Raw genomic sequence first — 16,852 nt, 5'->3', positions numbered from 1 at the left:
GAAAAAACCTGCAGTCCTGTATTAATGAACAAGGACGGATTCTCCCCTCGAGCCTCATGTCTTGCCTGTGAACAGCAGAACAATGTACTGGGGACCTCTTTGATGTTCCACAACTCCATGACTGAAGAGAAAAAGTGTTTTAGGAAAGTAAACTTTTGCTTATAATTCAAAATTATGCATGATAAACCCAAAATGCAATTTTGGTCTATTCTTTTCAGTCAGTGCAACCCACCTGGCTACTGAACATCACCGCCATGTAGACTTGGTCTAAATTGATCTTGCCCAGGTTTTAGAGCTAAAATCCTGAGTTTGGTCTGCTGTGACCTTTCTATTGATATGCTGCTCCATGTGGACAGGAATGGTATTGCTACATAGAGTGGCTTTAAACGTTCAAAAGCTGTTTAATCAGTGTTCCATGCTCCATTTATCAGTTTGAGTCATTGATGGCTCTACATCGATTGATTCTGGAATTGAATGATAATGTGCTGACGAATCAAATACTGTAATATTTAAAAATGTATTTAATTTAGAATTTTGCTGATTAAAATTGCATTAAAATCTAAATGTTAGCAACACCTTTATAAAACTGTATTTTACCCACAGACGGCAACACACCTGTTTTGTCATAACTTCCGGTCTCAAATAGACTCTTAATGGCTGATAAAGACATCTGATAATAATTTCCACCTTGATGTAACTTTCTTTCACTGCAGACCGAAAAGCCAAAAACCTGCGATGGAGTATGTTTTTGAAGCCAGTTTAATTTAATTTGAAAATCCATTTTCAGCATTCCAGAAATAACAGAACAGGACAACTTAGAGCTGGTAATGTAGCGGAAAAATATATAATTATTTCAAACTTTTCAAAAGCATTTGAAAAAGATTGGAAAGGGGGCATTTGAGTACCATTTAAAATATTATTTCATGTCAGTCAGGTGATTATAATCTAATTATAACTAAATTGTTGAAAACAATGTTCCTCAAAAATAAAACTGGAAGAGATTTGCACATTTGTCCTTCTAGAGGTCAGAATATGATTAAAACATTCCAGGAATATGGAGGAATTGAATCTCTGAGGCCTCAGATGACACTGAATCAACAACCCTCATTCATCAACAGCTGATAGAACCACACGAACAAGGGGTTACCATGGAAACCTGTCAACACTACAATATAGAGATGCATTCAATAATGACAATTAAAACTTCAGATCCACTTCTGTGATGGCAGTATTATCGCAGAAGTATTATCTGAGAGTGAACATCTGCTGCCATCGAGAACACATCTGTTTTAGGAGCATTCATGAATTTCTCAATAAGGATACATGAGGATAATCAGTGATAAAACATGTGATTGACCAACATTAGACACACAGGACATAGAAGCATGAATCTGACGATCTTCCATCCATCATGGTGGTCTGCTGGAGTCTGTTCTGGTAGTCAGCGGGTGAAAGGAGCTTCACCCTGGACAGGTCACTAGTCCAGAAACAACCACACACTCACACTTAACATCTCCAGTTAGCCTGACATGCATGTTCGTGCAGTGTGTTTGTAAAAATGAAAGGCATTGAAGGGAAATATTAAATATGCACTGTGTTTCTCAGATTGAAAAAAAGACTATAATCTCTACTTAAATAAATAATATAATGGGCGTGTCTTTTATTAATTTTTATTTTGTACATGTAAAAGACAACAATTAAAGAGAAGATAAGAAAGCAAACAAAAAAAAAACAACAAAACAAAGAATTCCATACTTTAACACTTAATATCTTAATTTCATGTGCAAAAAGGAGTAGGAAGAAGTGTAAACTTATTTAGTCCTACCCCCATTCACTAATCATTTATTAACACCTATTTATAATAACTAATTATACTGTAATTATACTCACACACTGTACTCACACAGTTACCCATACATACATACATACATACATACATACATACATACATACACATAGTTGAGTATTTCTATATATTTGTACATACATACCTATATAAATATACTTATTTACACCATACTATCTCTATTAACATTATCAAATTAATGTAACAAGATTCCCCTCTTCAGGACAGCTGCATTTAAATTTGTTCTTGTTTTTAGCTGTTCAGGACCAGATGACACATGAAGCAGGAAGAGTCATCAAAGCTATAATTAGCAGTAATCAGGAAGAAGCTTTGTTTCAGTTTAAAGCAGTTCTCAGTGCTGCTCTTTGTCCACTCCTGAACAGCAGTAAACAGCTGTTCTTCCAACAATCAAACCATGTGCTGTTATACCTGCTAGTACATCTCTGTGTCCCTGCCGTTAGGTAATATTATATTACTTTGCATTTGGAAACAATTCACATTTTTAATTATAATTTCATTTTAAATTATTAGAAGAAACAAAACATAATTTACAACAGACAACGGCGTATGGACAATAGGGTTGGAGGATGAGAAAGAAAAAAAAAACTGATGATAATAACAATAATAATAATGATGATAGTGATAATTTAAAAAAACTTCCCCAGACACACACTGGGGGGGGGGGGGGGGCACTGACCTGTGATCTTGTCCATCACGACTCAGTCAGGGCCATCCTTGCTGTTAAACTTAAAAGACCAAAGTGTGAGACAATGTAGGTTATCTGCCCAGTGATAGAGACGGACGTTGGCTAATGCCAAAACCCCCACGTACCCCGGATTTCTGGAGCTGGGCCCTTTTCAGCCTGGGATGTTTATCTCGCCAAATATAGGAGATATGCGTGTTGAGTTTTAAGAAGAAGGATCAAGGAATGAAAAGTGGTAAAGCCTGAAACAGATGTTAGCACCTGGGTAGAGAACACATTTACAGGAGCTATGAAAGACATGGATAAAGGTGACCGCAGCATTAAAGAGTGTTTGGTTTGATTTACCAGTGTAGTATAATCAATTTTGAAAAGGTCATCTTGATTACAACTCCCAGATATGTGAACTTATTCTTAAAGTGGTAAGTTAGAGGAATCAAAATCTTGAACCTGGTAACTGATTGGAAAAAATCACTTTAACCGTCTTTTGTCTTGTAGCCAGAGCATTATCCAAAACAGTTGATTAATAATGTGTGGGGCAGTGGTCTGATTGGGTCAGGAATGCAGAGTAGAACGTCATCCGCCTATAGGGAGATCCTCTGCCTGAGGATCCCTGGTAGTAAGAGGATCCCTGGCTCCTCAGACCCGGTGTACTTTACTTTACTGCAGATATGGAGAACTACAGCAAGGGGTTCATCCACATTTTCCCCTTTTTTTTTTTTTCAATGAAATTAAATCTAAAAGGTGAAAATGTAGATGACTTAACATTCTGATGTAGCAATTTCAACAAATACAGTTATAACAAACAAAAGAAAACAGAAAGTTGCTGCAGAAAGTTGTGGAGCAGATTTTTCACAACTTTGTCCCGGTGAATCTAGATCATCTCAGATTTCCTCCTGTCACTTAAAAATAACTTTGTTTGGCAGTCCTTTTGTGGAAATGACATCTCTTTTAGGTATTCAGAATAACTGTACAAGAGTGTGTCTGTCATCTGTGTTGTACATCAGCTGTTTTTACATTTTTTCCAGTAGTAAATAACAGTCAGCAGTGACCAGACGGCACCAGGTGTCATGAATAAGTCTGCAGTGATTCGTTTAAAGAGTTCTCTTCTGAAAGACAAAATGAGAAGTGTATATTCAACAGACCAAACTCAGATAAATGTGCTCACACCTCACAGGCACTAGCATCCCGCTGCAGCTGGATAATTAATACTTTGAGTCGCTTAAAAAAAAATCCTCTTAGGAGGTTTTGCTATTTTTAGCTCAGCTCAGAGGCTCCCCCTACAGGCGTGGAGGTTAAGTAGCTCCTCTGACCTGGCCCAGATTTCCTTGTGATTGGTCCTGCTTGCTCTGTCACTTTCTCTTAATCCCATCTGCCATGGTGTCCACTGCAGCTGTGGGCTCGTTTCATCATCGCTGATGTGTGACGTGGGGCTCCAAAGAGATACAGTTGCCACAAGATGACTGGGAGGGGTTAGCTGCTTTTTTACCTGACAGAGGAGACAAGACACCACACAAAACTACATGACACTTTCTTAAACAAAATTAGATGTTCCTTCAAATGAAACTGAAACTGCTATTTAACATGAAATGATTTCTTTGCGTCCTTTAAAGTCGAAGACAGAGATTGGGAATGTGCTCTAAAAAGTCTTGGATTTAAACTGTCTGCAATGAAAAAAAAAAAGTTAAAGGAATATTCCAGAGTTAATTATTAGATGGCAAGGAATATAAAAATCTCATTTGGGACCATAACAGCATTAACTGAAGCAGTTTTGAGTTTGAACAGAATATGCTTTGCAGCAAAATGAGAATTAATGTTGGCACACTGAAGTGACAAGGCTGGACATGTCATTCCACTTCAGAGATTGTGTTGACAGGGTCCCCACAGACAAAGCAAGGTCAGTTTAACTTTGTATGCGTACAGATAGTATATTAAAAGGACTGTTTGTGCAGGAATGTCCTTCTGTTTGCTGGACAAAGACGCCTGATTTTCACTCAAAACTACTTCGATTTCCGTTGTTTTGGTCCCTGACAAAGTTTACTCTCCTTACCAGGTAATAAAAGACCTCTGGTTGATTTGACACTAAAATTTCCTCTTAATTATTTTCTTTGTTTGTGCGATGGTTTAAAATAATCCTGTCAGGGGAACTCATTGTCTGTGCAGTGTGTTTTGTGTTTGTCATTTACCAAAGCATTTTTTATTTTGCATGCTCTGATTTTCCCATCTTTTTAATTTCATTTAACGCTTTGATGCACAAAAAAAGCTGCTAACAGTTCCGATGATCAAGGTAAGTGAACCAACAAACCCATCATTTCAGTATTTATTTTCTACCAAAAATGAATATTTAAGTCATTTATTCCCCTAACTACTTCATCTCTGTGGATGCTTTTGGTTTAAGTGTCTGTGTAGAATCACTAGTTGTTTGGTGTTACTATATCTATTGTGTTACTTTAATAAGTTTATTTATTAATTTTGTGGATGTATTAGTTCACCCAATGTATTTCTTTGAACGAAGAATGAGTTCCATAGGTGAGGTGAGGGACACACATCCACCAGAAACAGAGAGTCTGTCCAAGACCCTGAGATATTTAAACTCTTCTACTTGAGGCAGAACCTCATTGCTGACCCGGAGAGGACAGTGCACCATTTTCCAACTTAGATCCAGTCTCGGATTTGGATGTGCTGATTCTCATTCCTGCTGCTGTACACCTCGACTGTGAACCACTCCAATGAGACATGGAGATCAGAACTTGATGAAGCCAACAGGACCACATCATTTACAGAAAGCAGCAATAGAATTCCCTGGTCACCATACGCCTCTACTCCTCCTTGGTTTCACCTACAAATTCTGTCTAGAAACGTAATGAAAAGAATAGGAGACAAATGGCAGCCCTGAAGGAGTCCACCTGGAACAAATTCACGACCAGCAATGTGGACCAGACTGTTGTTCTCTTTGTAAAGGGACTGAATCACAAGTAACAAAGGAGTCTCTACTACCAGAGCACCTCTAATGTTTAGCAGGCCTTCCCCCTGTGTTGGAAAACACTGCCATGAGTATTTACCGTCACTGTGCATGCCTCTGCAAAGTTAAGCAACCGGGGACACAGAAGCTCTCCATGGTTGAGCAAACATCTGCTGACCTTTTTGTTGCCTCTACGTGTGTATGACTATCTGAAGTAGCGGCTGATATCAGTGAGCACTCCCATTTTATGATTAGCCAATCAATCACTGGTTTCAGTGCAGATGTACTCTGCCCCAGCCTCTCACTCGTTTTGTTCTGCTCCCCTTTACTGCGCTGAAGATTTCTGCTGTGGTCATGCTTGCTTGTGATAATCCGGAGTAGCTATTACTAGTTTACCAACAGCATGCTCTGATGGCATTCATGTTCTGCAGCAAATCTCTGATCTTTGTCTGGTTTTAATGTGTAAAGTTTATTCTTCTTACACCAAAGATACCACGAGGTCAAGGAGGAACTACGAGGTGGATGGGCGAGATTACCACTTTGTCATGTCCAGAGAGCAGATGGAGAAGGACATCCAAGAACACAAGTTCATCGAGGCGGGGCAGTACAATGATAATCTGTACGGCACAAGTGTCCAGTCTGTGAGATTTGTGGCTGAGAGGGTGAGACTCTTGACCAGCATCTTCACGTTGCATGCTCAGACAACCCCACCATTATCACATTTCTCCAAACTAAAATGTTTTTCAAAGTTATGTGCCATTCAAACCTGTGGGTGTGGCCTAAAGACACTCATTCTCTGTATCTTGTAATGTATTCATCCAAAAACCAGCTACAGGGTATTTTGTCCGTAGGGGGGGGGCTACAACTCACACATGTGAGTATTTCATAAACTAATTTGGACAATAAAAAAAACTTGGTATAAGGGTATATACTGGTATAAGTTTACACTTGTAGCCGGTGCCTAACTGGTTGGCGTTTCAAAATGGCTGCTTAACAGCTAAACAAATTTCAGAAGCCAATATTTACAAATTACTGATGTTCATGAAACTGTAGACTTAATATAAAGGCGTCTGGAACAAATGTACCAAATCTGAGACCAACTGGCCAGACGGGGGTGCAATAACTTTTCTGTCCATCATCTACATGCAACACTGATGAAAAGTTACCAACAGGATGTTTGTTCATCGAACCATTTCAAGGTTTCAGATCAACGGTAGTTAAAGGCCTTGTCCTCTAAGGCTCCATGGACAACATCTTCTGATGTACAAGTTAAAATTTCATGCAGGATTATATTCCTGAAAATATGATGGGTCCCTTATGATCCCCATTTGTGCTTATTATTATTATTATGTTCAAACATAAATCATTTCAAAAACACGTATAGAAAAATATTTTTCACAAGGTACAGGGATGAGGGTTATTGACTGTCACCATGTGTTCATTGTTTATGTGTATATATATATATATATATATATATATATTTTTTTTTTTTCTTTTGTTAATTATTATTTATTTATATGTTGTCAGCACAATTAAGAAATATAACGAAAAAAGAGTGTATGTGTGTGCATGTATGTATGTGTACTTGTATGTTTGTGTGTATATGTATATTATGTACGTATAGTATGTAGTGTGTGTGCGTGTGTGTGTGTGTGTGTATGTATATATTTATATATAATTAAGAAAAGAGTAATGTAAAAATGAGGACATAAATAAATATTGTTAATATTTTATGGAGAAGGGGCGGGATTAAATAAGTTATACTTCTTCCCACCCCTTTTCGGACATGCAAGTGAAATTACTGTGCTGTTCTTTTGTTTTATTTTGTTTTGTTTTGTAAAATTGTCTTGATCGGCCATTTTGTTTATTATTTCTGTTTTACTTGTTCATATTTACGTTATATATCATTTGCATGTTCGTAATAAATCACTATCACATTATTATTATTATTATTATTATTATTATTATTATTATTATTATAATTATTAGTAGTAGTATTATTATTATTTTTATTTTTTATCTTAGGCAGATTGTGATCCATCTCCCGTCTATTTCAGGGTAAACACTGTATCCTGGATGTGTCTGGGAATGCCATCAAACGACTACAAGTAGCACAACTCTATCCAATTGCAATCTTCATAAAACCGAAATCCATTGAATCATTAATGTAAGTATATGTGTCTTTTATTATTATTATTATTATTATTATTATTATTATTATTATTATTATTATTATTATTATTATTATGTACCACTGATTCAGTAATAAGTTGGTTTTACTCTAGTTTATAGGATTTATGCGTGAAGTAAGAAGCATGCAGACCCCTGGACTTAGCTGGTTTTCTGCATTAACTTATGATCTGATCTTCATCACTATAGCGGATAGTGTAATTAAGCAGGTCATACACAAACTTTTATAATTCATGGCATCTTTATTTCACACATTAAACATTAACAGTTCTGGGGGGAAAACAATAAGTCAACCCAGAGACTAATTACTTAAACTAAAGTGAATTAGTCATTAGTGTCTACAGCTGGAGTCCAGTTAATGTAATGAGTTGCAGGTGTTGTTCTGAGCTACTTTCATTAATAAAAGACCAACATTTGGAGTTTGCTTATCATAAACATCTACTGATGTGAGTATGCCTCACTAAAAGCAGATCTCTAAGACATATGATCAAGAGTAGATGAAATGGAAAGATAATAGTGTTTATCATCCATCGGTCCATAGTTAAACAAACTGTCTAAATATGGAGCCAGTGCAGTTTTGAGACTACTCTTCCTAGAAGAAACAACACAAAATGCCCAATGAGGGCAAGAAAAACCCACGAGGAACACTTAAAGACCTAAAGACATCACTGGAACTGGAACATCTCTATTCAGGAGTCTATCATACACAAGATACTGAACAGAAAGTGGAAGTTTGCCAAAGAGCACCTTGCCAATCCACAGCACTATTGAGAAAATACTTTGTGGACTGATTAAGAAATACATTGTTCAGGAAGAATACTCAGGATTATGTATGGAGCAAAAAGGTCAGCTTTTTAACATCAAAACTTCCCAGTGGTAAAGCATGGTGAATGCAGCATCATCATGGGCATGTACTAAATCATAGAGGGGAAAGTTAATTCCTAGGTTTACCAGAATGTCCTCCAGGATCAGGTCAACCATATGAAGCTTAGAAGTTGCAGAAGGACAAGGAGCTCTAACATGGAAGTAAATCCTCCACGGAATGGATTCAGAAAAAGAAAATCCACCTTGTGGATGGGTCCAGTTAGAGTCCAGACCTGAACCTCCCAGAGATGCTGTGGAATGATCTCCAGAGAGCCGTTCACATCATCCAGATTTCCTCCTGAACATAAAGCAGCTCTGATCCAGAGATGCTGCAAGATCTTGTTGAAGTCACTGCAGCCGAAGGCGCTTCAACCAGCTGGTAACGCCAATATTCAATCGCAGCCATGGATTGGAGAGTCGATTGTCCTCTCTCCAGAATCTCTAGTGTGAAAGTGTCCTCTGGTAGAACACAGACGTTTGCGTTGCTTCCCAGCGAGCTCACTGTAGTCTGACTGCAAACATTCAGTGTTGCTTTGTACAACATTATCACTGTAGGGTGAGTGTGTTTGTGGGAACCGGTAAATGAGGAAACACACTCTTAAACACGTTATGGAACCTGGATATGATTAAAAGCTTTTACCTCTAGGACTGTGAATGTTTAATAGGTCTGTAAAATAAAGATACAAGTGAAAGTGTGTAAAGCCAATCAGATCACTAATGCTGAAAACCTGTTGACTCCAAGGGGGTTTGTTTTTTGTATGTGAATCAATTCTAAAAACTCCCTCTGACCCACCTGATCTGACTTAAGGTGAACAAATATACTGTCACTCTTAAGAGACAAGTGTAAAAAAGGCCTGAACTTGATACAGTGATGTGATATCTCCTTAATTTACCTCACCTGAAGTCTGGTTAGATGTGAGAAGACAAAAATGACCAAAAACAAATGTCATGTTTAGGTCCAAAGTTTCATCTGAGATAGTAACTTTATATAAAGAAACTCCTTCCTCAGGGGATTCCTAAAGCCCATAACAGTCCTCTCTGAGTCTTCACCACCTAGTTTCTGTATCTATTTCATTAAACATGTCATGTTTGATCTGGTCTATCAATGGCTCAGCTCTGCTGCCACCTAGTGTTGATATACCAAACGTTCAGATTGCATACAATACCAGGAAAGATCCTCAAATGGGGGACCAAATGATCCGAGAAGGCAGCTGGAACACACCTGCCTTATCTCAGTTACCACGAGTTATCCTACTGTAGAAAAGTTTTGATGCAGTTTTATATTAATTGGAATAAGTTATAGTTTAAATCCATTTTAAGAGTGTTATGTGAATATCTTAGTTATTATTATTGGATGCCAACAAGCTTTACATTACATTCATTTTGAACAAATGTGTTCATCCAGCCTCATTTCTGTTTTCGCTGACAAAATGACATGTGAAATGAATTCAGCCTGAGTGGAAATAAGGACCTAGCAGCACCGGGACCCAGAAGAGCCAGGTGTGGCCTTACCGACCACATCTCCAGGGCTTCCAGAGTTCTGGGCACAGTTTGAAAGGTTGCATGTCAACCTGGAGCGACTGAAAGACCAGGATGTTCCTGGTGCTGCTAGGGCAGGAGGCCTACGAGCTGGAGCCAGTCAGTGGTCAGGTAGTCCTCAGCCATGCATGAAGGGAGCTACTGCTACTTAGGGAGCTTAATCCTTGGGCTCCTCCAGGCCATCTCACAGCCAGTCTCAGTGGTCTATTAATACCATTAACAGCCCAACAAAACATGTGTTTAAGAATATTTAAGCATGATTGTTCTCTGTTGGGTTTTTATTCGCTACTCAGAAGTCAATACAGTGCTAAATATGAATTACAGCCCACATTTAAACGGTATCATCACTGCTTCAATGTATTTAAGTCAGTGACACTTAATTTATCTATTGTAATCACGTATGTGGTGTTTGTTTTTGTTTTTTCGTAATGTCCGTCCTTGCAGGGACATGAATAAGAGACTGACAGAGGAACAAGCAAGGAAGACTTTTGACAGATCTTTGAAACTGGAGCAGGAGTTTGGGGAGTTCTTCACAGGTGAGGTATTAACAGTAACACAAACGCAAAATCAGCCACGTGTATTCAGCTCATGCCTCATCAGCAGCTTCCACACGGTGCAGGAACCCACCACAGCTGATTTCAAAGGTTTAACTCCAACTGACCTGCAGATCAGAAGCATAAAACCTGTGCTGGCTGCCAGATGTCCAGGTGAAATATACCTGCATGTCTGAGCAGAGCTCTTCTCCAAGCCTGAGAGGGGAAGACAGGCTGCCTAAAAACACACAGTTTTGATTTTTTCGTGACAAATTCCAGAAACACTCAAACTCTTTAATCTAAACAATAATTGATATAAGATGTGGATAGTTTTGTACATGTTTTTTGTATCCAATTTCACTTCCAGAAACTGAAGGTGCTGTGTGAAATGGAAATAAAAACAAAATGTCTCAAAAAAGGAACATGGGCAACAAAAAGACTAGAAGAGTAAATGGTGCTAAAAGAAACACCTGGAGGAACGTGGACATCTAATGATGTTAATTATCAGGAGCCAGGGGACTTGACTGGATATAAAAAGATCATCTTAGAGAGACGGTCTCCCAGAAGTAAAGCTGGACAGAAAAAAAAGTGTATATATATGTATGTATGTGTATACGTATGTATGCGTATATATATTAATAAAATAAATACATGTGACATATTAAAAAATATATATCATATGTATTTTATATTAACAATGCACATATATATGCCTTAGGTTCTTACCAGCATGGTATTAACCATTAATATGTGTGCAGACAAGATAAAAAAAAAAAAGATAATCTTTATTTGTCGGTATATATCTTACGTAACGCACTGAAATTTTTCTCTGCTTTTAAGCCATCACTAGTCGACTAGCAGCAGTCTAAACATTTTTCCGGCGCCCGGGAAGCAATTACAGTTAAGGGCCTTGCCTAGCTCTGCAGGGGCCCTTGGTTGCCTTGCAGGGCTTGAACCAAGCCCACCTCTGTAACCCCTGGACTGCCACCACCAACCACCACCACCACCACCCAGCAATAATGTTCCTGAGTGTAAAATTGTGAATTTTACAATTTTAAACAATCCATCATCTGTAGCTCATGATAAGACCAAAAGATTCAGAGAATCTGAAAAAATCTGTGTGTGCCTGGGACATAGAACATGGATGTAATACTGGGTACCTTGGATCTTCAGGAAACACTGCATTAAAACAGATGATTCTGTAAAGGTCTTGCATCTTTCAGCAAGATGATGGTTGAATCACATGCTCCATCCTTTACTTTGCAGACTAGACCTTTCACTTTTGCATCCCGCTGTTGGTCTTGTGGTTGTTGGCGATTTTTTAAGATGGTGGAAGGCTGACCTGTGCCAAACCACACCAAACCCCAGCTCACGTCCCCCTTCCTAACACCACCTCAAAGTTGGAAGAAGAGGAAGTAGATGAGGCCACTGATGAAGACTGTGTCTTCTCTTGTGATTGATAGCTATTAAAGGGTGAAGCAACAGAACCTTGTGATGAAGTTTAGCCTGCCGTTGAGAGTGGGTGACCAGCTGGGAGGCCAGGACTCGGGATCTTCCTCTGCATTCAGATCATTGAGAACAGTGCAGCCATCTTTTAATTTGAAGGATCCGTGTCACCATAGCTGTTTCATTCCAAGGGCCTGGTGGACAAACTTTAATTTATCAGTAACTGTGCATCAGTGATCGTCATCCTGGCAGAGTCTTCCCGACATGCCTAACAGGAACCAGATGGTGGGTCACCCCCTCCAGGGGACCCAACCCTCAGTAGGCTAGCCTCTCACGCCAGCTCTTTTCCCAACGACAATGTAGCATGGCTGTGGACCGCCTGTCCTTCCTGAGCAGGTGACAAATGGGATTTCAGAATGTCTGAATTACAGAGGATTCAGGGACTTGTTCATATTTCAACATAAGGAAGGAGCAGATAGATGCCGGGAAAAAAGTTCTTCTGCATCATTTTGAGATTGTGCTTATGGCTTAAACGGGAACAAAGGTGGTGAGCCAGAACTTCTGGTCCTACATCAGTGTCTGACCTCAGAATAAATGGACAGAAATTCCAAGAAGAGTGGAAGCTGTCTCTGCTCCAAAAGAGGGACCAACACAATATTAAAGTATATAGAATACAGAATTACAGTTCAATTCAATTTTATTCATAAAGTGGCTATTACAATACAAGTTGTCTCTAGGATCTTTCCAGAGACCAAGAACAAGACCCCGAGCAATCATCACATAAACAATGGCAGGTTAAAAACTCCCCTAGTGGGAGAAAAACCTTAAGGCAAGGCAAGGCAAGAAAAACTCTGAAGAAACCTTGAGCAGGACTTGTCTCATAAGGGGGGACCGTCCTGCTGGAGGCCAGCTGGGTAGAGCAGGAAAAGAGAGATAGTAAAGACATGATGAAGGAAAGAGAGATGAGAGATACAGATACGATGACGGAAAGAGAGATAAAAGATCAGATATATTGTCAAAGGTACAAAAGACAAAATATATTAGTAGTCACTGTCTTCTTACAGCATTTTTTACCGAGATACATACAGAATGAGTGATGGATTGGAGAGAGTTTTAATACAACAGAGGAATGTTCCTCAGTAGAGGTTCTCGGGACTCTCTGCCCTGCTTGTGAGGTGTTCTGCAGACTTTAATGACAAGCTGACGGGGATTTGATGGGCAAAAAAATATCTTCAGGACTGTAGGATTGTTGACATGTGTCTCCATTATCAGGAACAGTCTGTCCATAAGAATGCGTTGGAAAATGGCGTTGGTGTTCAGCGCTCTGGAGTACCAGTATTCCTTTCTCATTTGTCACCACCGTCGTCATGGAGGCAGACACAGAAACCAATTTTACTCCTTCAGTGTTGATCTTGGTGTTCCACTTTCCTCCTTCTTCTTCTGTTTTTTCAATCATGATTGGCAAACAGTGAAAGTGGTGGACTACCCACCAACTGGTATGCAATGTACGTTTGCTTGCTCAGTGGATTCTAGTGGAGTTCTACTCTGTAATGCAGACACAATGGCTGAAAGCACAGAGGAGGAGGTCAGCACACTCTAGCAATGCAAGGTGTGATTATCTGTTGCATATGGTAGAATTATTAAGTGTTATGGTAGAAGGGAGTTTCTATTGTGGCAGCAGAGCTGGAGAAATCTTTTGAAAAAAGACCTCCGTAGCCTCTGTAGTAGGCAAACCCTAGCACTTCCCAAGTGTCCTATTCTGAGATGATTCTCGCTCTATGACATGACGCGTTATCCTGCTGGAAGTAGCCATCAGAAGATGGTACACTGTATGAATGGGCGATATTTTACAGTTCACGATAAACCGTCAAAAAAATCCCCACGGTAAGAATTTGTCATCTTGCGGTAAAAACGATAAATTCCCGTTGATGACGTTTTGAAGGAAGGAAGGAAGGAAGGAAGGAAGGAAGGAAGGAAGGAAGGAAGGAAGGAAGGAAGGAAGGAAGGAAGGAAGGAAGGAAGGAAGGGAGGGAGGGAGGGAGGGAGGGAGGGAGGGAGGGAGGGAGGGAGGGAGGGAGGGAGGGAGGGAGGGAGGGAGGGAGGGAAGGAAGGAAGGAAGGAAGGAAGGAAGGAAGGAAGGAAGGAAGGAAGGAAGGAAGGAAGGAAGGAAGGAAGGAAGGAAGGAAGGAAGGAAGGAAGGAAGGAAGGAAGGAAGGAAGGAAGGAAGGAAGGAAGGAAGGAAGGAAGGAAGGAAGGAAGGAAGGAAGGAAGGAAGGAAGGAAGGAAGGAAGGAAGGAAGGAAGGAAGGAAGGAAGGAAGGAAGGAAGGAAGGAAAATAAATTCCCATTGGTGTAGTTTAGTAGCATTTAGTATTTTTTTTAGAACAGTGATTCGGGGGCTCCAAAGACTGAATGTGGTGATAGATTTATAGTTACAAAGGTGGAGTTGAATTGATATTTTTTTTATCGTTATTTTTATGGTTATCGGGATAAATGCCAGAAATTATCGTGATACATTTTTTAGTCCATACCGCCCATCCCTAGTACACTGGTCATAAAGGGATGGACATGGTCAGCAACGATACTCAGGTAGACTGTGGCGTTGACACGATGCTCAATTGGTACTAATGGTCCCAAAATGTGCCAGGAAAATATCCCCCCACACCATGACACCACCACCACCAGCCTGAACCATTGATAAGGCAGGATGGATCCATGCTTTCATGTTGTTGACGCCAAATTCTGACCCTACCACCCGAATGTTGCAACAGAAATGGAGACTCATCAGACCAGGCAACGTTTTTCCAATCTTCTGTTGTGTAATTTTGGTGAGCCTGTGTGAATTGTAGCCTCAGTTTTCTGTTCTTAGCTTACAGGAGTGGCACCCAGTGTGGTCTTCTGCTGCCGTCAACAAGGCATTTGTGCCCACAGAACTGCCGTCCACTGGATATTTTCTCTTTTTCGGACCATTCTCTGTAAACCCTAGCGATGGTTGTGGGTGAAAATCCCAGTAGATCAGCAGTTTCTGAAATACTCAGACCAGCCCGTCTGGCACCAACAACCATGCCATTGAAGTACTGTTGAACCCAGCCCTTCGTAGAGGACCTGCAACTACCCACTTCATTTTTCTTCTTTACATCAGACTAGCAAGCTGGATGTAGTCCGTTTGGTTCTGAACAAATCACAAACAAACAGCTGCACCATGTTTCCTCCTATTTTCCTTACAATCAACTCGTCTTTTGCATGCAGTACTCGAGTTGAGGGGGGATGAGGGGGGATGGCATCACCCCTGAATAAAAACGGTCAAAATCATCCCCCCTGAAATAAAAACGGTCAAAATCATCCCCCCTGTAAAACTGCCATCCCCCCTTTCCATCCCTTATGTAATTTCATCAATTAATGTGGTTTTACTGCTATTTCAACATTTAGAGTCATCACCAGAAAAATAAAATCAGAAAAATAACTTATTTGACAATTTTCACCTGTTTCAAGTAAATTTTCCCTTGAAATAAGTAGAAAAATCTGCCAGTGGGACAAGATTTATCTTCTCATTACAAGCATAAAAATTGTTTTTTCCAGGGATGAGTCTTGTTTTAAGTGTAATAAGATTTTTTTTACTAAAATGAGACATTTTAACTAGAAACTAAATTTGACTTATCCTGTAAACGCATATTGATAAGTTCAGAAAACTGCTGCTATGTCATTCCTGCAGTATTTCTGCAGGTGTTTTGGTCAGTGCTATTATTTGTAATATATTATATTTGTAATCAGCACAAATTATTTGTCCCTATATGATAAAATCCACCATCCCCCCTGATTTTTTTTTTACAACTCGAGTACTGTTTGCATGTGATTGTAGCTGATTCCCTGCGTGTTTTTGTTGTTAAGATGTGCTTTTAGAGAAGTCAGGTGGAAGTTGTTGTCCGATCCTGTAGCGTCTGACCCTCTGCCGATCATAATGTGAACAACACAGCGACTCCAAGACTCCTGATTACAGGAGTCCTGTAATCTGAACAGACCAATGATTTGCGGACTGTTGAGATGAGAACCAGAACGTAACCACACTTTTCCTTTGCTTTTTCAGCACTGGTCCAAGGAGACACTTTAGAGGACATTTACAACCACTGCAAACAGGTCATAGAGGAACACTCAGGACCTTATATCTGGATCCCATCAAAGGAGAAACTTCAATGACTTCTGATCCTGGAAGGGAGTCTGGACTTGTAGGAATGGGCTCCCACACATGAAAACTGTGTAACAATAAATAGGTCTGTATTTATACTTCCTGAGAATAAGATTTTTTTATTTTATTTTCTCTGTTGTTTGGTTACTGTATCATTTTCTCAACATGAATGTTCCTCATTATGAATGTTTTAAGAAAACAAAGTTCAGTTAATATAAGCACTAGGAGTAAATGGGTTTTCATTCGGGAGGAAGAGGACATAAAAACAGCAGATGTCTTTGCTTTGCATGCAAAGGAAAGTAGGTTCTTCAACTGTAACACCAACTTTCTCCTTTAACACTGCAATTAGCAAATAAACAAATGGAGTTTACCATTTTGTCTGTTTTTTTCCATCTGATTATCTGACAAACACGGGTGTTTGTTTCATTTGTATCTTAATTTTTCTCCATGCTTTGAAGGAAAATATCGTGTTTATTGTGAGATATCCCTTATTGAGCTGTGGATTTGACAATGACAAGTAAAAAGAGAAAAGAGCTTTAGGCAGCATAAATGTAGTGCTGTATTTTGATCATTTTGGACCTAAAAATCAA

The 16,852-nt window shown here is 39.4% G+C and overlaps 1 protein-coding gene across 19 annotated transcripts in view; it reads left to right on the top strand.

The window, feature by feature from the left end:
* The window catches only part of dlg2 (discs, large homolog 2 (Drosophila)), a 94,869-nt gene extending 78,247 nt beyond the window's left edge, over nt 1-16,622 (top strand). For 18 of the 19 annotated variants that reach the window (XM_061740257.1, XM_061740256.1, XM_061740267.1 and 15 more), the window contains 4 exons: nt 5,998-6,170; nt 7,566-7,675; nt 10,546-10,637; nt 16,164-16,622. In XM_061740257.1, coding sequence (XP_061596241.1) covers nt 5,998-6,170; nt 7,566-7,675; nt 10,546-10,637; nt 16,164-16,273 — 485 coding nt within the window. In that variant the 3' untranslated portion in view covers nt 16,274-16,622. Of the gene's footprint in view, nt 1-4,809; nt 4,992-5,997; nt 6,171-7,565; nt 7,676-10,545; nt 10,638-16,163 lie in introns of those variants that run through there. The other variant, XM_061740268.1, reaches the window with a different exon arrangement.
* Nucleotides 16,623-16,852: the final 230 nt, after the last annotated feature.

Source organism: Cololabis saira, chromosome 14, assembly GCF_033807715.1.
Source record: "Cololabis saira isolate AMF1-May2022 chromosome 14, fColSai1.1, whole genome shotgun sequence".
Lineage (NCBI taxonomy): Eukaryota > Metazoa > Chordata > Actinopteri > Beloniformes > Belonidae > Cololabis > Cololabis saira.
The sequence above is the reverse complement of the archived record's forward strand: the minus strand, read 5'-3'. Positions and strand labels throughout refer to the sequence as shown.